The 27,331-nt window shown below is 39.7% G+C and overlaps 1 protein-coding gene across 12 annotated transcripts in view; it reads left to right on the plus strand.

Annotated features, from left to right (window-relative positions):
* Nucleotides 1-27,331, plus strand: part of USP54 (ubiquitin specific peptidase 54) — a 102,528-nt gene that overhangs the window by 39,472 nt on the left and 35,725 nt on the right. For 9 of the 12 annotated variants that reach the window (XM_075107954.1, XM_075107960.1, XM_075107961.1 and 6 more), the window contains exons 2-6: nucleotides 11,042-11,884; nucleotides 14,731-14,823; nucleotides 24,980-25,114; nucleotides 26,490-26,603; nucleotides 26,757-26,839. In XM_075107954.1, coding sequence (XP_074964055.1) covers nucleotides 11,738-11,884; nucleotides 14,731-14,823; nucleotides 24,980-25,114; nucleotides 26,490-26,603; nucleotides 26,757-26,839 — 572 coding nt within the window. In that variant the 5' untranslated portion in view covers nucleotides 11,042-11,737. Of the gene's footprint in view, nucleotides 1-9,387; nucleotides 9,422-11,041; nucleotides 11,885-14,730; nucleotides 14,824-24,979; nucleotides 25,115-26,489; nucleotides 26,604-26,756; nucleotides 26,840-27,331 lie in introns of those variants that run through there. The other 3 variants (XM_075107957.1, XM_075107962.1, XM_075107963.1) reach the window with 3 other exon arrangements.

A 27,331-nucleotide genomic window follows, 5' to 3' on the forward strand; every position in this document is an offset into this window, starting at 1 on the left:
CATGATGTAAATGATACGGAATAAGGGGCGGATACTGTCATGATTTTACCTGGGATAGAGTTAATTTTCTTCACTGCAGCTGGCACAGTGCTGTGCTTTGAACTTAGCATGAAAACAATGTTGAGATAACACACAGATGTTTTGGTTGTTGCTGGGCAGTGCTTGTACTAGTCAAGGACTTTTCCAGCTTCCCATGCTCTGCCGGGGGCACAAGAAGCTGGGAGGGAAGGGGGCACAGCTAAGAGAGGGGATTCAAACTGGACAAAGGGATATTCCATGTCATGGAACATCATGCCCAGAATGTTAACTGGGAGGGACTGGCCGGGGGAGGGAGGCAGCAATCATGGCTTGGGGAGGGGCACTGCCAGTTGGCAGGTGGTGAGCGGCTGTATCGTTTGTGTTTCTGTTTTTTTTCCCCATTTTATTATATTATCATTACTGTCATTATCATGATCATTATTATTGTTTTCATTGTAATTATTAAACTGTGCTTATCTCAACCTACAAGTTGTTTTGCTCTTCTCTCCCACATCCCACAGCGGTGGGGGCAGTGAGCGAGTGGCTGCGGGGTGTTCAGTTTCCAACTGAGGCTTAACCACGACACTGTGTGTTCTGTAGTGTTTTAATTTCTGAAATGTATTTCTGACAAATACTTTCTTTGATTTTCGTATACTGTGTACCTTTTGCCTGTTTTAGCCACCTACTCCAAATTTCACACACAAGTAGTTTGAACTGGATTTGAAGGTTTTTATTACAAGTGCTTGATAAAAAGATGTCAGGGATTTTCTGTTACCCAAAATATTTATTCTAGTACATCTTTCAGAATGTGTTATTCCAGAAGAATTTAAGCAGAATAAATTGTCTGTTAGTAAGGGGCTTCTCAGTGAAAGTAAAATTTCAGGTAATAGAGGAAGCTGAATGTCCCGTTACACAAGGCCTCCTTCCCTGTCTTTGCAGGAATTGTTATGTGACCTTGCCTGTATTTGATGTTTAGCTGTGAGTTCAGGAATGTTGTGCATTCAGTTGTCATAAATCCTCTTCTATAAAACACACACAGCCCTGCAAAATGGCCACTTTATGAGATCGTATGATGGATTGGGGCAGCAACTGAGGAGAGGCTCAGTATGTCTACAGCTGTCGGCTCAGCCAGCAATGACCCAATCAGCTAGGTCTGGTCTTGGGGTGCAGGAGCCACAGGGAAGCCATGGCAGTATATTACACTTTGTGTGCTAGTGGGAGACAAAAGCATTATGTGGAAGTTCGGGATGTGAAGTTTCGAGGTTTCGTCATGTCTATTTGCTTCCTGTTTAAAAAAAAGAAAAAAAAAAAAAAAGCCCCAAACCTCATCAGCTTGCACAGAGAGGCTTTTCCTCTGTAATTTCCCTAAATGCATTGATCAGATGTTTTCTTCTGCTGGTCTCCTAGTTGTAGAGAAAACAAGAAATCAGGTGTTAAGTTCTTCTACCCCTGCTTGTCTGTTCCAGAGTTGTGGTGAGGTGTATGGTATGATGGTATGTTTCCCCCAACCTGTTTCTTTTATGCTTCCCATGTGCTTTTAGCTGCTTTTGGAGATGGGATGTTTTGAGTAAGATTCTTCTTGTGGTATGTGCAAGTGTTTTTCCTACTCAGGTTCTGAAGTCCTCAGAGGGTTTGTGGGAAAATAGTTCAGTGTACAAAGCCAAATGAAGCAAAAATTAGTTTCCCTCTTCTTGTTAGTTATGCTTATTCCTCTAAAACTAAATAGTAACGATCTTAAACCCAAGTTGAGATTATTAAGTGCTTATGCATGTGTATGCACACTCGTGATTCTGCTGAAGTGTTATTTATAGCTATACAGCACAGATGACTGCTTGAAAAAAAGAGGAATAATCACAATGTTGTGAATGCTGGGTGCATGGTTTTATATTTTTATGTTTAAGTATTAATCTATATAACGTTCCATGGTGCAGCAGCACTCCTTCTTGTCAGTTTTAGCAAGGCAGGAAAAAACAATGTAAGCATTTAAAACTGGGACCCAGCACAGGCACCTTAAACTGCTGCTTGCTCTTTCTTTACTCACTCTGCCTATGCTTTGCACAAGTTCCTCTACACTGCTTTATTTTCACACCTTGGTATGTTACTAGTCAGGCAAAAACACCAGTGTTATAAGTCACCTTGGTGCGTGGTAATGGTGGTATAGATAAAACACAAAATACAGTGAATTAATAGTTTGAGAATAAGCTCTAACTATTATTTTCATACCAAGTACTACCCTGAGCTAAGAGAAAAGAGGGAGGGGGTAAATGCTTTGGTACTATCAAATATATTGTCTGGCCTCAGCTGTTGATCACGAGGGAGGTGGGAATTATGTGAATTGTGTCTGCCCACCCTGTGTGGAGGTTTTCATTAGCCAGTGGTATCAAAAAGGCCATTATGTGCCTGGGTTGAGGAAACTGACTTCTGCCCTGGGTGTTGTCTTTCCCCTTCAGCACCACCTGGAGACAAGTGCATTGCAGTGTTTGACTTTGAGATTCGTAACACATCACCAGAAAGACCCATTTTTCTACCCAAAGGCTGTCCATCTGTTTGGTCAAAGTCTGTTGCTACTCTCTGTGTGTGTCTGCTTTTGCTTAGTCTGCCTTGTCTTTCCTTTGAAATTGAAGTACTCTGTGCTGCTTGCTTGTTTTCTTGCAAAATCCATTTCTTGCTCACCTGTGGTTTTTATTCTATGTGGATGTGTGTGTATTAACACATTCAGTGTTTCAAATGTTACTGAAATCAAGGTATAAATGAAATAGTGTTTAATGAAACAGAGGGATTTGTGGTGCTGTAATGTGAACAGCATATGATTTGGGAGTTGATTGCTACTTCTGTTTTAAGGAAGGGAAGGGTTGTGCAGGCTCACAGGAGAACTCGTAACAAGGTATATCACAACACGATTCTGTGATTCTGTAGCTGCTACAGAAGAGGAAGAATGTTTCTGAAGTGTTTTGATGCTCTTCAGCAGTGAAAGCGTGCAAGGTCAGGAAAAGAATGGAGCAGGATTTTAGGATTTTAAAAGTTGTCAGTCATTAAGCTTTATGTAGCTGAATACTACTGACAGCTTCTAGGAACTCTTTAGTCCTTGTTGGGCTGGAATTTGCAAGGCAAAGTAGAAGACACTTGTTTTCTTGGGTCAGTGGTATTGGAAAAGAGGTTATTTTCTTGTGAATTGAGTGAAGGTGCCACAGGAAAAAGGGCCTTGAAATCTTGTTGAAATAGCTGTTGGCTGTATAATACAGAATTTTGCAATGAAAGTGTTTGTTTATATCTGGAGGTTGAATCAAATACTGAATTCATCTTGAAGCTCCCCTTTGGAGAGCTAAGGTGAAGATTTAGAAGGGGAATAACCGGCAGCAGGAGGCTGGCTGGCTGTTTGCTAGAATCAGACCAGAACCTTCCATTTCCCCATATGGTTGACAGCTGCTCTGTTCCTGTTTGTCATGATTTTCGGTGTTATACAGGATTGATTGGTGACGTTTAACTGCTTTTGAGCACTTGCATAGCACTTGAAGCTGCTGTCTTTTCCCCGTTTATCCGAACTCCACAAGTTCCATATGGAGTGGGATGAAAAGCTGGTTTTACCCCACCCTTCGTCCTTATGAAATGTCCAGCACCAAGCCTAGGGGTAGGTAGGGTGTTTTTTTTTTCAAATACAGGCTTGGGAGAGCAAACTTGTATTTCATGTAGAAAGTAACACAAAACTGCAGTATAAGCACTTTGGAAATGCAGGTGTGTTAAGATGCAGGCTTTTATTGTCACGGACAGCAGTCTTAAAGAGCTGGGCAACTGCGAAGGGCAGATCTGAAGGGAGTGAAAATTATTTTGGAATAGTTTTCAATTACTTCAGGCTGGGCAGACTTCCTTAATTTTATATATATTCCTTCCGTCTTCTACTGTCAGAGAAAAGTTGTTGAGATAACAGATCGTTTGGGCTGTGTAACAGAAAGGGGGGCAGAGGCTTCCGAAGGATTTCAGAAGTAGGACACAAAGATGTGGGTTCATCTGCCTCCATTCCCTGTAACCAGCACAGCAAATGCATGTGCTGAAAGTACCATGATGCATGAGATCAGTGGTTACTAATACCACGTTTTTGATATGAGTAAAGGTTTTATCTGGGGAGTGAAGTATGTTTTGGTAATAAGCCCACACAAAGTAAATAACATGGCCTTTGTGTCTGTGCTTCTGACCTCATCTGTCTCATTGTTTTTCTTTGAACAGAAGCCCTTTATTATTCAGTTATCCCACATTATGCTCTTATAAATTGCAGTCTCTAACAAGAGATGCTTTCTTCCAGAAACTTTTAGATCGTCTTGTGGGTTGTTATTTTTGATCAGAAAAGGCTGTAATGCTGGCTTTGGATATTTAGAGCTGTATGTTTGGCTTTTTTATTTTTAATTGTAATTTGCCCTTGAATGGTTGTCATATTGCATTAGAGCTCTTTACGGTATGGATTTTAATAGCTTTTCTGATTATTTGAGAGCCAACTGGATACTTTTGGTCCTCATAACTGCTTTATGAGGACACGGCTACCCTACTCTTCTCTCTCTCTGTAGCTCTACGGGTTAAATGACATACTTTTTCCACTACTTTGAACAGAAGTCTATGTGGTTATAAGTTTGCACGGAGGACAGGTGGTTATCAGTTGATGTCCTTCTTTTGGGAAGGGCCACAGAAATGACTGCTAAGATTTCATAACCCTGCAGGAACACCTCCAGGCAGTTGGGAAGAAGCAGAGAGGTTCCCCTTGAGCTCGAGTAGGTAGAAGCTTCAAGCCCTCCACCATCACTGAGCCTTCTGCAGTTCAAAGCCAATGGTTTTATGCTGCTTTTTTACTGTGAGAGATACTCTTTAAATAGATTTGGCTGACTGTCAGGCTTAAAATCAAGTGATTCAGATTAGGTAAGTGTTGAGAAGGTTTTCATTACACTGTTTTAAGAGGCAGTCCACTATAGTTTTATAAAACTCACAAGCATTTTGGATGAAGAAGTTGGAGAGCTGTTCGCTGTAAAGTCTATCTTTATGCAGTATAATGCTGCACTTGACCCCAGCAGCTTGCAGCGTCTCACTTTAAGGTGTTTCTGCAGAACATGGTCTCTCCACGCCCCTTGTTGGTCTGAGCAGATAACAGGAGATCGAGTGGGTTTGTTCTTGTTTTTCATGGGTTATTTGTTGGTTTGAAAAGTTGGTATAAGAACACATTCTTCATGAAAAATGTGTCCAGTTTTCTCTCTCTGATCACTGTAGAAGCAGTGAGTTGTCTACAGTTTCTTCTAGCGGTTGGTATGCTGTACAAATACAGTGGTAGTGGTGGAAATGACTGCAGTTACACTTAAGGATGTTTGTTATCCCAGTTTGCTCGCTGTTCCGTCTGGTCCCTTCAGGTTTGGTTTCCATTATCTTGAGGTGGTCTCTCAGCGGTGGCCTTCATTGTCTTCTGGGAAGCCTGTGGTGTTTGTCACAGGCTTGCCATACCCTTACTCTCTAAAGAAGTATGTCTGTGGATTTGGGGAAACTTTGGTTTTAATCTTCCCTCCAAGGTAATTTTGATGGTCTTCACTAGCAACCTTTGAGCTAAGGTTTGGATAATTATTTTTACATCAGCTAAGTGGAAACATTTCCCTGGTGTCTGAAAGACCATCTATCATAAACTTATGTAAACTTTGAGTATATTTTCCAACATGGTTCTGGGGAGTTAGCCTAAGGTCTCTGACAGTCACAGCTTTGTCCTATCTTTATAACACTTCACAGACTAGGAACTGCGCATTAGCAGAATGAAAAATAAGGAAGACCAGTATGAGTCTGTCGTGGGCATCAGCAGCACTGTCAGGTGCTGTCAGGTCCTGGTTCTGCCCAGTAGGCATGAGTAGCACAGAGCTGGGTAATTAAATTATTCCTTTAAGGAGAAGACTGACAAATGGGTGTAAGCTTGACAGCAAAAGCATCACAGGCTTTTTTTACCCTCTTTTTCCCAGCATAGCAATCAAGACTGAGAAAATGCATGCATAAAACAGGAAGGTTTGGGTTTTTTTCCTCTACTGTTCCATTTGCACTATCCAAAAATTCTTGGAGATGAATGGAAATAACTGTACATCTTTGTAGTTATGCTGTGTCATCTAGGTGTACAAAGAAATCTGTCCAGTATTTCTGGCTAGCTAAGAATCTCAAAAAGAGGAGACATCCTCAAGAGGAGGAAGTTATCCCCTCTTTGGTTGTGAGGCAGCTGACTTCTGTCAGGGATGTTTACCTTTAAGATCACTGCCCTGTTCACTCCTTTCTTCATCCAGCCCCATGGCTATCGGTAATGGGAACTTTTACTGTCCCTCTGTTTTATTTCATCACCTTCAGGATTGAATTTAGACTGACTTGAAAATCTGGCTGTATTTGGGATGTCTAAACTGTAAATAAAGGTCTTAAATGATATTTGATTGCAGAGTTATCAGTATTAACCCATGCAGAAATTAGCCAATATTTTCATAATTTCAGCTGCGTGGAGAAAGTATGTTCTCAAGCCTCTAGCTGTGAAAACTCTTTCCCTCTAGCTGAGAACAGCCATGGGATCAGTCAAGGGAGATCCCTGCCAGGAGTCATCTGGGTGAAAACTTTCACCAAAATCCATTGTCTTTTGGACAATTCTTTCTGTCTGCCTGTGCCTGTCTCTCTGTATGCCTGCGTGTCTCTCCACCTGCCCGGCGTGCATCCTCCCGCTCTCTTTCCATCTCTCTCTCTCTCTCTCTCTCTCTCTCTCTCTCTCTCTCTCTCTCTCTCTCTCTCTCTCTCTCTCTCTCTCTCTCTCTCTGTCACCCCCACCCCTGGTCTCTTTGCCTCTCCCGGTCTCTCTGCCTCACTTCTCATCTGTTCAGGCTTTCAGAGGTGGTGTGGCATGTGGAACAACAATTTGCCCTCAGCACCATTGATGTACTCCCTACTGCCAGAAAATGTGGTAGGATCTTGGGTGTATGGAGGGACTGTTCTAAAAACACACACATTACACATTGAAGCACATACTTTGTTCTGTGTTTTGAAAGTTTATGCAGAAATAGGAGTAATGAAAAATAAATTCTGGACCTCTGCTCTTACATGTAACAGTGCGATAAATGCTAATTGGTTGTTTCGGCCATACCTAGTGCTAAATGGAAGCATCTCCTTTCCTAAGTGTAAGTTTTAATTCAGCCATGTGCTGGAAATGGTTCATCAAGCAATAGCCTAAAACATTGGAGAGACATGAGACTTCAGTGAGAGAGGAGTGTTACAATCTTTTTCACCTTAAAATGAACAGTAATAGCTGGACCTCACCAGAGAACGAAGGATGCCACTTGAGATGTTGTTTCTATGTGATTGATTTAGCGAGTATAAGAATGAAAAGGGACTTCAACTATTCTGTGGTACGTCTCCTGTAGAGTGCTGTGCTCTGCTGTCCCAAGCACAGACTCGTGTTTCTTCAGGACAGAAATACGTGCTGAAACATGGCCAGCCTTGCTCTGGGATTGTACTGCCAGAGATGCGATGGGAGTGGTGCACCATGCCCTTCTCTTGTCTGCTGAGCTTGTCTGTGCAGTTGGGAGCCCTCCCTCCTTCCCGGCGAAAGCTGTTGCCAAACAGCATGAATTCAATGGAAGATCTAGAATGTTGGATTTAATTTTTTAAATAAAATAGTCTTTATGTATTTCTTTATTTACACTATATTATAACATTGTAAGGCTATGCAACTTTTCAGCGCTATAGTTAGCTTTTTAAAATCATGCTGGCTACATTAATTTTGTGCCTTATTTCAGTGAATTTTGTTCTTAATATGAGGAATAAAATTCAAATACCTTAAAAGTCTTTAGGCTTTCTGCCTCAGTTCATTTTGTCTCTTAAGATAAAGTTCTGAGTACTGAACCAAGAACATCATTTATGCTTTTGCATCTGGTATTCCTCCTATTTTGGTCATATTTCTGTATTAGTAAAATTGCTAGCAATGAGAATCCTCTCTCTTTTCTATAAGAACAGTTTTCTCAGGCCTGATAATACCTTTTGCTTTTAGTTCAGACTCAGTTTTCTGCAGATGCCACTGGGACGTAGAATAGCTACAGCCTTTGAATCTGTTGTCTGGCGGGGGCGGTGTTAGTGGTTTTTTCACTTTTTGTTTTTTTTTTGTGTGTTGGTTTTTTGATTGGTTTTGTTTTTGTTTTTGTGTTTTGTTTTGTTTTTTACTTCAAGAGTTACGTGGAACTGCAGTTGTCACCTAAAGTTAAAATGCTACAGAAGGCTGGGAAACCCTATCAGCAATTAAACCATAGGGGTTTCCCTTGTACTACTAAAAAGCTATTGGCTTTTATGTGTTCTTAATAGGGGAACAATCTTTCTCAAAAACTTCTTTAATCAGAAATAATATGTGAAAATTTTTTCTTCTTACTTACACAAGCTTCAGAGAATATAGTTACATATCATCAAAGTGTTATCGTGATTTCATTTCCAAAAGTAAATTTTTTCTCTGGTTCTGTGGTTGGGACCACTTACAAGTTAACCCAGTATCTGGGAGAAATAGCATGTCTGGAGAATACCTACATTTGCTTGTGCAGCAGTAGCCTTCCTCTTCCCTTACAGATCACTGCCGTTTTCTTAGCAATAGTATGTTGGGTGTTTAAAGTATGGGAGGGTTAGTCAGCAGTGGTGGAAACAAAGCAGAGTATTTTAATAATGATGGTTGGTTTTTACAAAAATTCTTTTTTCCTGCTTGATTTTTGTTACCCTCTTTATGGTAGAGCAGAAGCTAAGTGGGTCTGTAAATAATCCGTAGGAATAGTGTCTTACGTATATTTCAGATTAATTAGGATTCAATTTTATAGTTGTTATATAACTGTAGTAAGTTTTTAGAGGTTGGCAAAGTGTGAAGCTGCCATTTATCTCCAGAGATCTGGTTTTGTTGTAACTGGGTGGTTACCAGCTTCAGTGTTTTCTGCTTGCTCTTAGCTCTGCAAAAGCCATATAGCCAATTGAGCAAACTGAACTTGCTCCTGTGAGTGACCGTAGTGAACATGTGATAAGAAGTCAGGTCTGCTAAGCCTGTGCAAAGGCAGTGCAGGAGTGAGCTTGCACAGTTGCTGTGAGAGCCCTGGCCAGCTTGCACTATTCTTGTTGCAATGACAGGCAAACTGCAAAGCCTCTAACTCGATTCTGGTTCCAAGACAATAAAAATCAATACAAAAAAGTTATTCACTTTGTCATAACTGAGACAGCTTGGCTCAAAAAATACTTAAAAGTTTTATACCCCATTTTGAGAGCAGAATCTGATTTGAACTTAAGTCCACTGAATAGGTGTTGCTCACTGCTGTGCATCTGAGGCATGTTTTGGATTGTGTTTTCCGTCTTTTCATAGGTGCTGTGGAAGGAAGACGGAGTGCTTGGCTCAGGAGTTTTTGTGAGTTAGCACACAGCCTGCTTGCCTCAGCTCATTCCACACGGTGTTCTGCTTGTCTCTGCGGTGCAGGCTTAGCCGCTGCACCTATTGCAAGTGGTGTTGGTTTACAGAGATCCTTAAATTGCTGTTTGAAACTGAATTACTTCACACAGTATGGTTGGCTCATGGCTCATTAAGGGATTGAGCAAAGAAAGGTGGCTGAGGCTGAAATTGCTTTGAAATGAACCTTGTGCAAGTTCAGTGCTCAGGAATGTTGCGCATTGGGCATGGTAATAGTCTGTGCCTGCAGGTTTGCAAGCACATCTGAAAATTTTGCATGGCACCCTGGCAGCCAAGGAGAATATTCATCTGTATATAGATATTTGCCTGCCTTAGAGCAATGCTGAGACTTCATTAATATTTGTAGAATGAGTTTAATAGAAGTACAAACAAGATATGACTAGAAAGGAATGGATTAGGCTGCTGTAACACATTTGCAGGTGTTGAGGAAGTTCTTTCTGTGTTTTGATAGGAGATGAAGAATTTATAATTGTGAGGAAGGTGAAAACTTGCCTTCACAGATACCCAGGATATCTTTGTAAGGAATTATTCTTAGTTAATTTTTGCTGATACACAAACTCTGTGTGTATCTATTTTGTAGTGACTTCATAATGCAATTACTACTTCAGAATATGTGGAATAGAGTCATCTTGCTTCTACCAGCTGTAATAGGTACATTCAGTTATGTGTATCAAAAATGGGATAATCCTAAATGTCATTGGGAATGTCCCTGGAAAATGTTAGGAAATTGGCTGTAAAGTAAATACAGGTGGGCTACACTTAAAAGAACTTCAAAAAATGTATTGCTATGAGTCTTGTATTTCCTGTTTCTAGAAATTTCTTATATCAAGTTCTTTTTTTACATTACGTGTGAGATGAGGGCAAAAGTGAACTTGTGGTGCGAAGGGCAGTTCCTCTTGAATGATTCTTCTGGCTTCTTCAGAAGCATCAATTTTGCTTTCAAAAGACATTGATGCTTCTGAAGAAGCCAGAATAATACCGTATATCCCGTGTACCTAGACTAAGTAACTTTTTATAGAGAGGCACATAATTTCTGATCAAGAAAATCTGGAGACTGCTTTGTTCAGGAGAGAGCTGTGGGCTGCTGAGTTGAGGGGAGAGGCCTGTGCCTTTGTCTTCTCGGCCTTCCAAGTTCAGGGCAAAATCCCAGTTCTAGGGTGGACAATGTGCTAGCCTGTATTCACAGACTCACAAATCCTTGTACTACTGTATGAATGACTAGGATATCTTAAAGAAATTTAACACTTCAGGAGTGTAAAGGATATGTATGAAAACTGCCATGGAGTGAACATGAATGTTATGGGTTTTTTTTTAATCTAAGTTCCTTCTTAACCCTTCCAACATACTCCAGCCCTGTTGCTCTTACATACTTTTCTCAGAATTCTCTGTTCTTTTCAATGTAATTTTATTTTTTGGGTGGAGGAAGGTTTATATTTTTTGCTTTGTCTCAGAAGATTCAGTGTATTGTGGGAGGTGAGGCAACACTGGTCTTGGCAGAACAGCACAGAACCAAGAGAGTAATTAAATGACACAAGCCTTTGATTATTTTTCTCTCTCAAGCTTTCTGGCACAGCCAGGCATTCCGATTGCAAAAGGAGGATCGGGAGAAGAAACTTCTAAAGATCGTGCACAGGATTAGAAGAGTTATATTGGAGACTATATGCTGTTTTAAAGCTCTTCACTCTCCAGTCCTGGAGTTGCTTCTTTCTCCCTATGAGGATAATGTCTCTTTCATCACCCAAGATAGATGTAACTGAAGGGGAGCTGCCAAGGTTTTATTTTGGTTTCTCTGTTCCCTTACTAATTGGATTTTTCCCATCTTCTGCAGGAGGATTATAAAAGGATTAGAAAAGCTGGGACTTTTGGGGTGTGGGAGGTAGCTGTTGTTTTTCTGCTCTCAATTTTGGGACCACCTTAATTTGCTATTTGTTCCCTGAAGTCACTGCCTGTTTGGAAAAGGGAGAAGCAGCGTAACAGATGAACTTGGACAACCATGGATTCTTTCTTTTTGGAAACTTTGTGTGTGGCTGCTTGTAGAAGAGGTTTTTTGCATACATAAGTATGAAATGAAGAATAGCATCCTGGGCTGGATTTAGAAGCAGCAAACTGCCTGTGTCCTGATAAATACTGTTTAAACTGTAATTTAAAGAAGATTGGATGTTGTCCCGGTTTTGAATTTTGGTGAAAGGAAGGGATCTGGTCAACTCACATACTCTGCCAGCCTAAATCTGCATGTTCTACAGCTGAAACTGGAAGATGTCTTGGAAAAGAAATTACTTTTCTGTGGGTCGGGGGAATGTACAGGGTATGTTTACTCCAAGAAATACAACCTCAATAGCACCCAGTAAAGGTCTCAGCAACGAACCAGGACAGAACAGTTGCTTCCTGAATAGCGCGCTACAGGTAAGAGCACATAATAAAAAAAATGTTTCTGTCTCTGTCCTCTGTCTATTGCAGTGTTTTCTTAGGCTCAGCTCTGCAACAAATACAGCCAGGCTTGACTACGTAATTGTTTGTGGGCCTAGATAGAATAAAGCTATGTTGGAAAATGCAGATTAGTTGAGTTATAGAAAATCTTTTTTTAATTTTCAGGTTTTCCTGGTAAAAAAACCAGCATTCACGGTCATCACTTAGTGTACTTCAATCTTTTGTTTGTGTAAACTTGTAATATGTCAACCAAAGATGAAAATAATATGTAGAAATTTTCCTTTAAAGTAATAGAGTGTTGCATAGCTTGCCATATGTCTACTCCTTCAAACTAAAGTTAACTTTTTTGTTGAACCAGTCCGGTTCAAGGGTTGATAATACCTGTACAAGATATTTCTTATGTAGTCTAACTTTCTATCTGATAGTTTGTAGCTTAGTTTAGATGATTGAGTCCATCTTTTAGTTTTGAAGAAAAACCTTTTCCTTTGTCAAAATTTAGCAGAGTGGTATGGCTGCTGTAGTGGTATGGTCACCATATAGATGTTTTGCATGTCTGACGTTTGAGATTCAGTCCTTCTGGCTGCAGGTTTTAAAACCTTTTCTCCACAGCAGCTTCCTTTCTTTCATATGACTTGTTTGTGTAGCACAGACCGTGTCACTGTGAGGTTGGGTTTTGGAGGGTTTTTTGGTTGGTTGGGTTGTTGTTTGTTTTTGTGTGTGTGTTTCCTCCCCTCCCCCCCCCCCGTGTTTTTTTTTTTTTGTTTTGGTGTGGGTTTTTGTTTTGGTTTTTGGTTGGAGTTTTATTTGGGGGGGTGGGGTTTTTGTTTGGTTTTTCCCCTCATGGGCATGATTAGGTTCTCAACTAACTTTGGGCTTGAAGATACCCCTGTGATGCAAATAATACAAATAGAAACACCAGTGACCCTCAGCAGGCTTAACATGCCATGTAATACAGGACCAGGTACAAAGGCAACTTAATATAAGAAAAATGGGGTTTCCAGTGATGTACCATATTAATTGCTTTTGTTAAGTTGTAACGTGTAATCACTGGTTGCCTCCTAATATTGAGTTACTGAGCCTAGGTCAGAACTAAGTAGAGTCTAACATCAGCTGCCTGCCATACATGAAGACAAAAGCCTATGACCCAGCCTTTAGTCTTCTACATAACGTGTTTTCTTCTAATGATAAGAGAAATAGGATCCCAAAAATATTTACAGTCAAAGCTGAATTGAACAAAAAAAACAAGGTGGTGATCGCTTCATAAAAATAGACTTCTGGGTTTTTTATCTTAATTTTTTAATATTCAGTGTTAGTCTGAGAAGTTCTTGAATGTTTGTTGCTACTTACTATTAAATGTTTCAATAAACATTCAAGATAAACTCCAAGGGTAATGACATTGGAAAAATTGGACTCCTTCCTAAATGTGTATTTTTTGTCCTTTTGTGAAGTCTGCAGTAGTCCTTCAGGAATGTTGCGTGTAATCAGATCGTTCCAAGGCTCAAGTTGCTTCCCAGGCCCTTAAGTATAGGGAGAGTTTGAATATGAACATAGCCCTGACAATTCTGAAGTTATGGGAAACTTTACAGATGAAATAATAAATGTGGTTTTTAAATTTAATTGTAGATAACATTTGTGTGCTGTAGTTTAGTTAACAAATTGTTCCAGCTGGAAACACTTTTTGAAACCAGCACAACTTTTTTCAGAGTGCTAAATTTTTTCTAGCCAGTTGCTCTGGACAGGTTAATCAGAAATAAGAAGTTTGGTCCCTCTGTTTAGGCTAATGAAGCAGTTAGCCAGTCAGATGCCAGCCTGGACCTTGCTGCTCTGTCTGGAATCCAGCAGGATGTGATTTAGGTCAGGGCTTCTTTCAGTGCAAGCTTCTGCCTCCTGAAAGGCTGGTGGCTCTGAGGCTTACAAGAAAGTCCAATTATTGTTAGTTGAAGCTGAAATAGCCAGGGCTGACCACATTCATATATAAAGAGCTGGCTGAGATACACCTCAGAGATCAGTACTGTTGCTATTTTACAGCTGTGTATTTAGATAATTGCCCAAGATTGCACAGAATTAGTGGTAAAACTTAAGAATAAAACCTGGTGCTTCAGCAAACATTGCCTGTAGCTGTTGCTTGCAGGACACATAAAAGCCTGCTTGCTTTTATACGCTGTGACTATACCTGGTCACATACCTGGTATTATCACCATATCTGTCCTGAGAGAAAAGTATAACTGCCTACACAGGTTAGGGTTAGAAATCTGCGAGTAGTCATGGCACTTACTAGTGATAATATTGGGCATAACGGCTTTTAGTAATTTATCATTTTTGACTTGGAGGAACCTGTTAATGTATGTGCTGTTGGTGCTCAATTTTTCCAGCATTTGGGCTTTCTGCTCAGAGAAAGGAGGCTGCCTAGGAGGTGGAAGGATGGAGGGTTTTCAGCTGCAGCGGTAGATGGGGTGTCCTTGGCAGCTCTGCCCAGCCTCATGGTGCAGCTGCACAATGGCTGGCTGTGGTGCCAGCATTGGGGAGCAGTCAGGGCAAGTGCTGTTTAAGATGGCACTGCCACATGGACAAAGCATGTTGCAAGAAATTCAGAGCGATGTCCTACTGTGGCTTAATGCATGTAAATGCTACAGCTGAGGAAGAAAGAGGAAAAAGTCAACTTGCTGTTAGATAAAAGGCATCCCATTTTAAAAGTGATGTTTACTGCACTGACATTAGTGTACTTCTGGGATTATTTAGCATGTGCAGCTTTAGTCAGAGCTATATGCAGTATTTTATTTTATATATTCATAAAATTAGCTGTGCCCCTTTTTGTGTTTCAGGTTCTCTGGCACCTGGACATTTTTCGCCGCAGTTTCCGGCAAATCACAATGCACAAATGTATGGGTGATTCTTGCATCTTCTGTGCTCTTAAGGTAAAGCTTGGAAATAAATTAAAAACAATTAAAAAAATGAATAGAAACTTTTCTGATATTTGATTAATATGTGTAGTCAAACTTGCATCTGGAAATTTGTGAGAGCAAAAGTAAATCTGATAGGTATTGTCCCAAGACACTTCATAGTACTGTTTTAAAAAATATGTTAGAGCCAATGAATTGTGAAAATGCTGTAGGGAAAGTTTCAGATATGAGGACTCTTATTAATGGAGTGCAGATCATTGTGAGCCTCCATGTTGTTTGAAAGATTAGTTCAGACAGTAAAACACCAGTTTGCTTTGTTTTTTTCCAACCTATTTGGTTTATAAATATCATACTGTATACAGTTAGTATGGTATTCCGAAGTTACCTTTTCCTCAGAGCCACTTTAAATGTCAGCATGGAGAAGGCCATTTAGCTTTAAGCCTTTCTGTTCAAAACTGTTGATTATGGAAAACTAAAAGGTATTTTCTAGCATAAATATTGATGTTTGCATTAAATGGCTCTGCATTTTGTGGTCTCTGTTATAAAAAACATCAGTTATGTTTGTCGATGCAGATACAATAACTGACTGTTATAGGTGCTGTCTGGACAGTAAGATCTAGGTGCTAGCTCTGATTCCGAGTACTGTTATGTATTTGAGTAAATTACACAGTCCTACATCTCCATTTGTCTCTACCCATTAACTTCTAGGGCTTCTGGTTTTTTGTGCCCTCCTTTCTAAGTTTTGCTACTTTCAAACACACGGCTCCCTCTGACCTCATGGGGGAAATGGACATGATGCAAACATGTTGAAAATACCAGCTTTAATCTTCCTGAGCAGTGATTTTGCTTTCTGAAATTAGGACTGAGACATTTTCTTTGATCACAAATGGGTGTAAAAAAGTAAAATCCAACAAAATATTTAAATTTATTGTGGGATAACTTATTGTCGTGAATTCTGCGTGCAGTAATGAAAATGACAGACAGCATGTCTTATAAATGTGGCAAAACAGAGAGTGCAAGGTTTAAATTAAGATCTGAAGTTCACGGGTAATATTTGTAGTATAATAGCTGTCTTGCTACTGTTAAGTGACTTTACAGGTGTTCTGGTAGAGACAGGCTTGAAATGAGTTATCTAGTGAGTTTTTGGACTGTTGTTGAGGGGTTTTCCCTTGCAAAAGAACAGCAGAGGAGGCTACTAAGGCGTGAAAGAAGATAAGCAATTTCCTTCTGAAGGGAAGTTTGTCTCAAGACATACCTGTTGAAATTATGAGACAGGATGATATTTACAACAATATCATCAGAGGAGATACAACAGTGGGTTAGGAGCAAGATGGCACATCCGAAGTGAGAAATACAGCTATCCAGACAAAGAAAAGATGGAGTATTAAATATATCCCTTCCTTATAGGGAAGTGGCAAGATTTAGGCATGATCTGGTTTGAGTTCATTAAGTTCAGCGGGATAAACAATTTGAAGCTGATTCTTGGATCGTGCCCTCGAGTATTGCCAAGTGATTGGCATTCTTTGGTAGCTGAGACAAGGACAGAAAGAAAAGGATTTAGGAAATTATCATGAATGTAAGCTTCTGCTGTTCTGGGGTTTAACCTAACAGCAAGATATGGCAATGAAATACCAGGAGATCAGACACTTTCTGTCATTTGACTGAAAGTAGACTTGACTACTGGACTCTGAGGTAGAGTTTAGAGGTTTTTAGTATAAAGATAATAGTTAAAGTCTTTTTCTGAATGAGACTACTGAAAAAGAAGGCGGGGGGGGGGGAGGGGAAGAGAGGGTGAACTTTTGTGGAACTGATATTGAAAGATCAACTCTGGGCAAAGGTGGATCTGGATTAGCAGTACCAGTCTGAGAGGGGAAGGCACTACAGTAAGTCTGGAAGATGGCAGGATCTGTGGAATATATGTATTAAAAGCAGACATTAGGTTGAAGAGTGTTTAGTTTTGTTGATAAAATCCTTGCTTTTGACATCTTGCTGAAGGGTGCAGTATGCTATTATAAACTTGGAAGTGACAGGTAGAGTGGCAGAATTCACAAATTGTATGTCTGCAGCCATATGCTTATTTTTCAAATTAAGCAACTTTTGAAAAAACTGCTGTTCTCTCTTCTCGCTCCCAGATACCTGCAAGGATTTTTTTGGTTTGTTTCCTGTCTGAAGTTCTTAGCGATGCCATGCTTAGCCAGAAGGTGTTACAACCTTTAGTTTCCAACAGAGCTATAATGTTGCACCAAATCCTCGAATACTTCTGCACATTTTAGAAAACTTGCATCTGGTTATGTGCAGAATTCCTGTAGCTCACAAAACTCAATGTACAGTGAAAAACTCTGAAGAAATGCATGAACAAGTACAGAATTTGGACAAGTATTTCTGAATATGAGCAGTAGCCAATACTTAACAAAGTAAATAAATTACTTCCAACTTGCTTTAATCCAAATCAAATGAAAATGTTAGTGTTTTCCGTATCTGCAGTCTGTTCTTCATAGGAAATTTCAGTGTGTTCTACCTAAGCTTATTCCAGAAGCTTCAGAAAGTTTACAGGCATCTAATGTAAAACTATACAAGAGAAAAAATACGTAGAGTTTTTTTTGTTAGATGTTACAGAACTGTTTTACTCCTAGTTCCCTTAGGTTCATAAAGAAACTCACAACCGTATGTTTTTCTCTGGGTGATACCATGACAAATTTCTGCCTTTATTAATTTGTGTAAAATGTTGATGCGTGTACATAAGCATTTGAAAAACTTCCCCCATTGATATGTTCTTATCAAGTCAATATTATAAAGGTGAGTGATACAGGGTGTCACTTTAAGTGAAATTGGGGGTGCAGACCTCTCCTCTTCCCCCCAAAAAATCCCAAACATCAGAAACATAGGCCATCTTGCTTGCATGCAACTGAAAAGGCGGGGTTACTAATTGATAAAGGTATGCAAAAGGGAGAGCCCCACACCGTGGAGATGATAGCATTCATTTTCATAAACTCTGTAAGCATGCATTTGGAGGGGTGAGGAGGGGAGGGTGTTTAAGATATTTACTTGTTCTCTGCTGCCCTCTGGATCAGTGTTCTCAAGCTGCTCTTTTTTTTTTTGCTCCCGTGAAAGTCTGTCTGGCACATACTATGTGTAATCTTGTGTAAGAGAAATGGGATAATGTGCTTAATACGCACCTAATACTCCAGGCATCACCAAGAGCATGTTTTGAGTCCCAGTGTAGCAGGATCATCCCTTCACTTCCCTGCTCGTCTCTTCCCCTCCCCCAGCCCTCCCATCTGCTCTGGAAGCCTTTAACCATTGTCCTGCCAGGGTAATGCCAGCTTAGCCTCCAGGGCTTTGACATCCTTTTTCTCTTGAATCTTGCCTTAGGCTTTGCTAAAATGAGGGAGAAGATATGGCTGGATCCAATGGGAACTCAAGAATTTGGAGCTCTATCCCATGCGAAAATCTCCTGTTAGGGTCTGGGGAGAGGTAATTAGCCTTGCATGCTGTCAGGTGGGTCTGCCCGAAATACCTGTCCAGACCAAGTGAGGAGGAGGCAGGGCGTGTTTACTCTTCTCTGAAGCATGCTGGCGTGTTCAGATCCCAGCCTGGCCAGGGAACAGGCAGTACTTGGAGGGGAGTCAGTTGTGTCCCTGCCTCCACTCCAGGTTCCTTTTGCAGGATACCTCCTGTGTTGTGCAGAGGGTTCATGCTCTTCCCCTACTGTGAACCCTTGCTCTAAAGGCAACATTCTGTTCCCATTGACTTTAGAGGAAGATACTCTTCAATAAGCTAAATTTAGCCTTTGAATAACACCGAAGTTATATTTTTTTCCATGCTTTCTTGGCTTGCTGCAACTGTTTCTAGGGATTCTGATGTCATGCACAGTATTTACTGTAAGTGCTCAGCTACCTCTATAAATATTATTTGTAATTTTAAATTACTTTTATTTATAAAATGAGGGATCACAGGACAGTGATGTCATACCCGAAATCAAATCACATTTTATTTTTGTACCGCATTGAAGATACCCATTGCACAAATTCTTCAAGTGATTTTAAAACTTGCGGTTGTACCGAGCTATGTTTACATGGCTAAAAAATGAACCTTGAAATCGTTCCAGACATAGGTTCATTGGTTATTTTGAAGGAGCCTCACATCAACAGATGAAGACAAGGCAGAGTTGCAGACCCTGTGCTGGAATCCCAGATACTGTTCCTTAAGGTGTGGCATTATTTGTTTTTTTCAGTACACAAGCTGTCCTTACTGCTATTCAGTTTGCCTGCTGTAACACTGGAACAGTCTTTTGATTTATTATTAATGTTGAAGTCTACTGTGTTCTGTTTATTTTCCTTTTTCTAGAGCATGACTTTGCTTTGGTGTTTGTTTATCACAGCTGGAAGAAGGCAGGAAGGGGGAAATCCGTCCACTGTACTGAGCATGCCACAGAGAGTTTGTTCTCCTTCCAGGGATTGTACTGGGAGCTCCATAGTGCCAGGATATAGGACAGAGTGTTTTTTGTAGTTTTCAAAGAAGAATGCTCTATTGATTGATAAATTCCAGTAGGGCTGGTCTTTTCTGTAATTTTGTCATGTGCAACAAAAGCAGGAAGAATGTAAATTTTCTGTGTAGAAATCGTGTTTTCTAAGGTGAAAACTGAGAACAATAGGGTATTGAAGTCCTTTAAAAAAGTGGAATGACTGTAGTTCATGGTTCTGATTAGCCATTTGACTGAAATGGAGGCATTTGTTATGAAAAATTCATTATGTGGTTGAGACAGTAAGAGGTTGGTTGTAAAGGTTTCATCCTCTAGTTTTGAGCTTTTTTCCAAATTAGGGTAGAATTTCAGGGTAAAACAGTAGTAAAAGTATATAAAATAATTATTTTTATGATTTAAACTTTTTTTCCCCACTGCCTGACAAATAAACTAGCAGCGAATACAGTTTCCTGAGTTGTTAAACTGGTAATTGAAGCTTCCAAATAATGACTGCCTTTTTTGATCTTAATCAAGCAGTTAATAAATTGTCACCTAGTTGATGTGGGCACTCTGTGATTTGGGTTTCTTTTCCTGACACCGTCCTAAACAAAACTCATGGACAGTATATTTTTATTTGATTCTGGTAGTAGCCAGGGGTGCCTGACTTTATAGTTCACACTGGGGACCTTATGTTGCGGTTTAGGGCACAGTGCAAGTAAAAATGGAAGAGAGACCGTAAGAGAAAGGAATAATGGAAGTCTAGGTTGATTGTTATCAGACCTGGAGGTTTGGAAGGAGATCCAGAGACACAAAACCAAATAGAGCTAGAATTATTTGTACCCTTGAAAGCAAATATAACACCAGGAAATGTGGGGAAGAAATGTAAGATAGTGGAAATACTGTGGGTGGAGGATGTTGTGGTTGGATGGGAGAAAAGTTACTTTAGCAGCCAGAATTTTTATTGAAATGGGTTGTTGTACTGAGTAAAAGGCTGAATCAGGAGAAGAGTGTGATGTTCTGGATGAGAGATTAGGCACTGCAGACAAGAGAAAAAAGTCCAATGAATGGAATGGAATAAGAAGGACATGCTATTGAAATGGAGAGAAAGTGTTGGGTTTTTTAAAAAACAAAAAAAAAAAACAAAAAAAAAACACACACACAAAAAAACCAAACCCAACCTGTCACAACTGAGTGACAATAAGAATAATGTTGATATGTTGAGCAGTGAGAGAAGGATGAGGATTGGCCATGTTAATATCTGTAGATTTTGCTAAAAGGCAGAAACTGTTCGTGTAGGGAATACTAAACCCTTTGGGGGAACATGTTTTGTTCTTTGAAAGACATACCACACCACTAAAGCCGCAGCAGCATCCCCATCCAGAAAGAACTTCTGCACAATGCTGCAAGAGAATAATTAGTTCTCAGAAAGCTGCCAAGGATGGAACTCAAATTTACAGTGCGTGGACAGCTGTTGCCTGTTGCCTTCTGTCATCAATTTATTTTTATGCCAGCCTGCTTCTACATGCTTGATTAAAAAGTTATATGTGCACATATATCAAGTCTGGTGATTGTTTCATCAGTATGGTTAGATATACATTGCAGGTGTCAGTTTACCTCAAATAAATGAAGACTTCTTTCCTAGGGAGAAAATGGATTCCAAACATCGTAAGAGATAATTGGGAGCAGATATTGTCAACTATGGCAGGGTTCACATGTATTTCAGTTTTCCAAATCTTTAACATTTAAAAGAACTCTAAACTTTGAATCCATTAATTTACTTTAAAGAATAACTAATGTCTTTAAAGAATAATTACCGCTAGTTATGATCATGCATATGAATTTTAACATTCTGAAATAGAAAGTGGGGTTTTAACTTGAGTAGTTGTATGATAAAGGTTCCTTGTCTCAGACCTTAGGTTGTTTTCCTTTGAGGCTTTAGAAAGTTTATGGTGATTCCCCACACTTCCCAAACTGGAGGAGGTTATTTTGGGAGATGGCTGACTCTGCAAGTCCTTGTTCTGATGTATGTCAGAAGCCTAGACCTGTAGTAGAAAGGACATGAAGCTTCCAGTTAAAAAACTAGAAAAAAAGCTTTCTGAATGGTAATAAGCCAAGTGAGGCCCTACAATAGATCACCTGGAATAGTTAAGGAATTTCCAGATTGGGATGCCTCTGAGAGCAAGCTGGTGAAATATCAACTATGTAATTGTAGTTGATTTCAACTTAGTACTTGGAGAAGGACTAGGTGCAACTAGATGGACTCTGGCAATTTACTCCTCTTAAAGAATGCTTGTGCTTCCTAATTTTGCTGTCTCTGGTACCCTTTCCAGACCTTCAAAGACCTGTAGGGAAGGGGATATGGAGGGAGATGGGCTTCTTTTTTTATATAGACCTCAGGAATGCAGTGTAACCAGAAGGCATACTTCCTATCTGAAAAATCCTTTGCTCATGCTGTTTTTTGCCTTGGCTCATAGACTTACCAACATGCCAAGAATAAGTGATCAGCGTAGAAATCAAAGAACTGCTGTTAATACAATATTACTAACTGCTCAGATTTTATGTTAAGCTTTTTTTTTTCTGGTTCTGCATCCTTAATTTTAGTTACTGAAAACTGGTAAAATAGGAGAGACTTCCCTTGTTCATGAAGCTTTTAGCAGTGTCTTTTCATATTGTTGCAGCTGTTGGGAATACGCTCATTTGTGTGACAATGTAGCCATTGAGAGAGCTCATCAGTGTGGTGAATACACTAACGGGGGTGGGGGGTGGGGGGTGGTGTTTAACTATCTTCAGATTCGGGTGAAGTAATTTTTGAAAGAGAAAAAAGTTTGAATGTTTCATATCTAAAGTCTCGTTAAGTTCAGAAGTACTTGGAGAAAATGTGTCATGAAAGCTCCTGGGGCAGAATCAGCAGTGATTTCCTGGTCTGCGCCCAGCTGGCTTTCAGGCCAGTATATGGAACAAATGTGTTAGTGATTAACAGTATCACTCAAGGGCAAGACCTGAAATTAAGGAGATCTGAGGTAACTTAAAGTGGTGAAACTGCAGGAAATGCCACACCTGCCCATCTAAGGCTGACAGACAAGAAAGACCTGTTCTGAAGGTGAGCAAAGACCCTGTCTTGAAAAATAACGAAAGGGAGAAACAAGACCTGGCCACCCCCACCCCTCTCCTAAACGAAACAACAACCCACCCCAAAGTGCTGACCAAAACCCAGTGAAAACCACCACCACCACCACCCCCCACCATGTTCAAAGTGCTTTTGACCCTGAGGTGCTTTTGGGGCTTCCTACAAGCACTGTGTTCCAGCATGCTCTACACTGCACTGTGCAATGACATGAAAAGATTTGATCTTTATTAGATTAAAATGCACAATTACTCACTGGTTTGAAATATTTTTTTCGTGTAATCTAAATAAGACTGTACTATTGTGTGCTATGTCATAAAAAATTTTAGGAAGTAGTGTTCTGTATAACATTGGAATATTTTACTTCCTGATTTTACATATTAGAATTCTTCACAGAATTCTTTGCTGTTACTGAGCTATTTTTGTTCTGTGGTTGTGGTAAGATTTCAGTCTTCTGCTGTTCATATTTAATGAAAGCTTTTTAGTTTTAATTGTGAAGGCTGTAATTATTTTGTGATGCAAAAAAATTTGAAATGCAAGATCTTGTGAAAAACAGTTGCTTATAATCATCAGGGTCACTTTTTCCTCTTTATGTTAACTAATAGATATGTTATAGGTAAAAGTGAAGTGTACTACTTCTTTAAAGATGGAAATTTAAGATAAGAGTTTTCGTTTGCTTGCTTGCTTCTCTTTTTACCTCTTTTGGAGGCTGCACTGATTCTCTCATTCCCCCCTTCCCCGCAAGAGTGCAGAGCAGTCTCACAGCTCATTGAAGCAAACGGGGTCCTGCCCATCAATTCCCTGCAGCAAGGTTGCGTGCCAGTCACTAGGAGAGTGTCTCAGTTTCCAGGTCTATGAAGTGAGATTGATGATAACCAGAATAAAGACATTTCTAAAGTGCAGTCATGAATATTTTCAAGTGCTCTTAAATTATTTAATGTAAAGTGCTGAAGCAGGATGGAGTTATGTTTCACAGCTTTTTTTAATTTTTTGAGGTCCACTGAAATAAGAAAATTTACTAATGAAACATGAAACTTGCTCTGTTATCAGAGTGACAGAAATGGGCATCAAAGTTGTTAAATAGAGAGACTTTGTCATTCTCATTTTTATATATGTACATATAAAAGGTGACTGAAGTACTATCTGTAATTCATGAAGTGTGAAACTTAAGTGCCTCACAGCCTTCTCTTTGTTACTGCTTTTCTCGTTGTTACTTGATACTCTAATAAAGGCAATATTAGGAGAGCTATGGGTTTCAGCACAGTGGGTCCCATGTGAATGAGCACCATAAGGACTACCAATATAAAAATAGCAGTAAAGAGAGATGGGTATTTTGCATTCTGTAATTAAGGGAGGAAGTGACACATAAATCAAAATCACTACAGATTCTCAGTATAGATTTGAAAAAAAAAAAACCCAAACAGGCAAGCCAGGTTGAGGCTGGCTTTCCCCTTGGGTGGCTAAGTTTAGAAGGCAGAAACGCCAAGTGGTGCACGATTGAAGATGATCCTATTTTTTATCTTGCAGTAAGAATGGAGCTTTTCCATAATCTCTAGGGAAATTGTGAGGAAAGCTTTATAGGAAAGGACAAGCAGAATTGAGATTGACACTGATGCAGATGGTTGCTTGTCGCATGAAATGAGGTAGAAAGAGCAGAGTGGTGATAGAGACAGACTGGTCTTGTATGAAAATAAGGGCTAGAAGTTTTTACTTAAACTGAGGATCTTGCATACAGAACTACCCTCCTATTTTTGTAGGAGGGCACAATGAAAGGTAAATAACTGTTCAGAGGATCTTCTGGATCTTACACACGCGTGCACACGCATACGCACGCACACAAAAAAAGGGGGGTTTTAATCAGTTGGGAATATGTACTGAAATTTCACGTGTATAACCCACATTTGAGATGATAATCCACCTTTATAGAACTACTCGTCCTTGCAAATGATTACGCAGATGATTGGTGAGTTACAGTTATGAAAATGCAGGTTTATGGCACAACAGGTGAACAGCTGGCCATACATAGGAACTGCTGTTTGATTCATGCTTTTTACTCCTCCATGTTGACCCCCACATCATCTGATTCTTAGCCACTTGTTGGATTTATTGGAAGGTAAGTTCCTTAAAGAGTGCAAGCGTCAGGTTGTGCCTCTTTAAGGGTTAAGACATTTGGAAAGAGCTGCTTGAAATAGGAGAGAAGGCAGCACGTGTAGGAAGAAAACTACTGAGGTGGGACTGAAAAAGTGAACTGGAGAGGGAGAAAAAGGAATAAAAAGCGAGGAAATTTTGGTGTCCATTGTATTTGCTTCAGGAATCAAATTTGGAGAAAGATCGAAGGGGGACTGACACTGAGGAAAATTTACCCCTAAACTCCCTACCAGCCCTTGGATATGTGAAAGGAGAGGAAGGAACACACAAAGGGTATATGATTTCAAAGGAGTAACTTTCAGGATTTTCTCTTGTAGTCCCTGAACAATACAAATATCTGTGTGTTGCTTGATCAAAGGTTTGCTGTTTGTTTTCAGATAACTTGAGTCATGTTTTTAAAATACAGTAACTTAACTATCTTTTTGTTTTCTTACCAGGGTATCTTCAACCAGTTTCAATGTAGCAGTGAGAAAGTACTGCCTTCTGATGCCCTGCGCACTGCTCTTGCAAAGACATTTCAGGATGAGCAACGCTTCCAGCTGGGCATCATGGATGATGCTGCAGAATGTTTTGTGAGTATAACTGAAAGATGGTTTGACAGGCATAGATGCAAACAATGGGGGTTTTTTCCCCCTCCATTCCTCCCCTCCTCAAATTCCAACAGACCTGGCATGCGTGGCCTGGATCTCCACAGGGAGATCCTCAGTGGGGAATAAGATAATGGGCTTATGGTAACCCAACGTATCCTGCGTTTGTAGAATATAGCAAAATAATATAGTTCAATGAGCTTGCTTAAAATGGAAGTAGATTTTACCAATAAAGCCTCAAAGTGAAATAAATTACATCAGCCCCTGTGAGCATCGTTACGTCAAATCATTGTATGCACACCAGCACTTGAACAGAGTTCTGTATGTAGTAGAACATGGGAGCTTTTAATCTAATTCCTTCCTTGAGATAGCTAAATAACCCATCTAATACTGCTGTAGGAGTCCTCACAAGCAGGTTTGTTAGGACAACCATACTAGCACAAGGACAGTTAAAATGGGTACAAGTTCTCTTTTGAGGTTAAGGTTTGAGGCAGAGATAATTCCATAGCTTTTCACTTATTTAACATTTTCAGTCCTAAAGGCAGAGATTTATTTTAAATGGCAAAAGAGCTTAGATTCTGAAGTCCAAGGGAAATTGCACAAGTTTGAAGTTATTTTGCCTAATAAGTAATCTTGACCTGCTTATTGCAGGCCTGTAAACCATTTAGGCAGCTCATAGTGGTGGTGAAGGTTGTGCTGCTGGAAGAGGTGTCAGTAGACTTCTGGCACCCCCAGATTAATGTTGGCAACAGTGGGAGGAGAGGAGGTCTTCGGACAAGAACTCCTGGGAACTTGAAAACAGATGGAGTTGTCTGAGATAATATCTAGAAAACATTCAGTACTTCTGTTTCAGGTAAAATTTAGTATGCTTCTTCATTTATTAGTTCTCCCCCTTTTTGGATAGAATATAGATTATTTGCTCTATTTCAAAGCCCTTGTGGAATATAGAAATTGATTTGGGTTACTTTGTGTTGATGAGGAGAAGTTAGTGTCAACCCAGTAATTTTAAAACTGCAAAGCTGATCTGGCTGTTATATTTGGTCAAATCTGTTGATGCTTGAGAATGAGACAGACAGAAGAATTAGTGCCAATCTTCAGCTGTGCTAGTAAATAAAATAAATGGCAACCCGATATAACATTTCAAGTGAGAAGTGGTAGCCGTTTTCTTTTATATCAGAAAAATGCCAACTTCTTTGTTTTCTAACCAACTTTCAAAAATTTGCAGGAGCCTTCTGTCTCCATAAATAACGCTTATAAAATCATTGCATCTGACATGCTTTTGTGATTTATATTTTAAACTTTTGTCTACATTTGAAATGATCTAATGCTTTTTTTTACTTTTTCTTCTCTCTGTGGCTAGGAAAACCTGTTAATGCGAATTCACTTCCACATTGCAGATGAGACAAAGGAAGATATTTGCACTGCACCACATTGTGTTTCCCATCAGAAGTTTGCGATGACCTTGTTTGAACAGGTGTGGTAATGATACATGCTTCGTACAAATCACCAGTTCTCAAGTTTCAAATTTTCATTGCTGAGACATGCATTACCATGGTAAAAAAGATACAAGCAGAAGTGGAAATACCTGTTTAATCTTGTTGATGTATTATGTTTTCTTTCTCTTTAGTGTGTTTGTACCAGCTGTGGTGCCACCTCTGACCCATTACCTTTCATCCAGATGGTACATTATATTTCCACAACCTCACTCTGGTGAGTTGAGATTTTTACAGGGAAGAAAACTTCTCTTTTTTTAAAAAAAAACACTGGTATTGCAGTTTGATCTTTACCTTCACAAGATTAAATGTCCAGAACGTGGTTTGTTCAAAGTTGGTGGACCTCCGATAACTATGATAAGTAACATGAGAACTTAGTGGAGCAGAAGATATCAATTTAGGCATGCATCTGTGTGTCTACTTCTTTATAATTCTGAAACTGACAACTGTAGTGGCAAGGGCTCATGTACATTTTGAAAGACCTTCATATGTGAGCAGGTAAGTTAAGAAGCAAGGTAAGAAAAATAACAAAAAAAATTATGCTGGAAAGGACCTTTGGACATCTACTCCATCCTCCTGTTCAAAGCAGGGCTAACTTCAGATCTAGATCAGGCTGCTTGGGGTTTTGTGCAGCAGAGTTCTGAAAATGCTCAAGGACAGAAATTCTATTCATTTTCTGGGCTGCCTGTTCCAATGCTTAACCACTCGG

Source organism: Phalacrocorax aristotelis, chromosome 12 (genome assembly GCF_949628215.1).
Source record: "Phalacrocorax aristotelis chromosome 12, bGulAri2.1, whole genome shotgun sequence".
Lineage (NCBI taxonomy): Eukaryota > Metazoa > Chordata > Aves > Suliformes > Phalacrocoracidae > Phalacrocorax > Phalacrocorax aristotelis.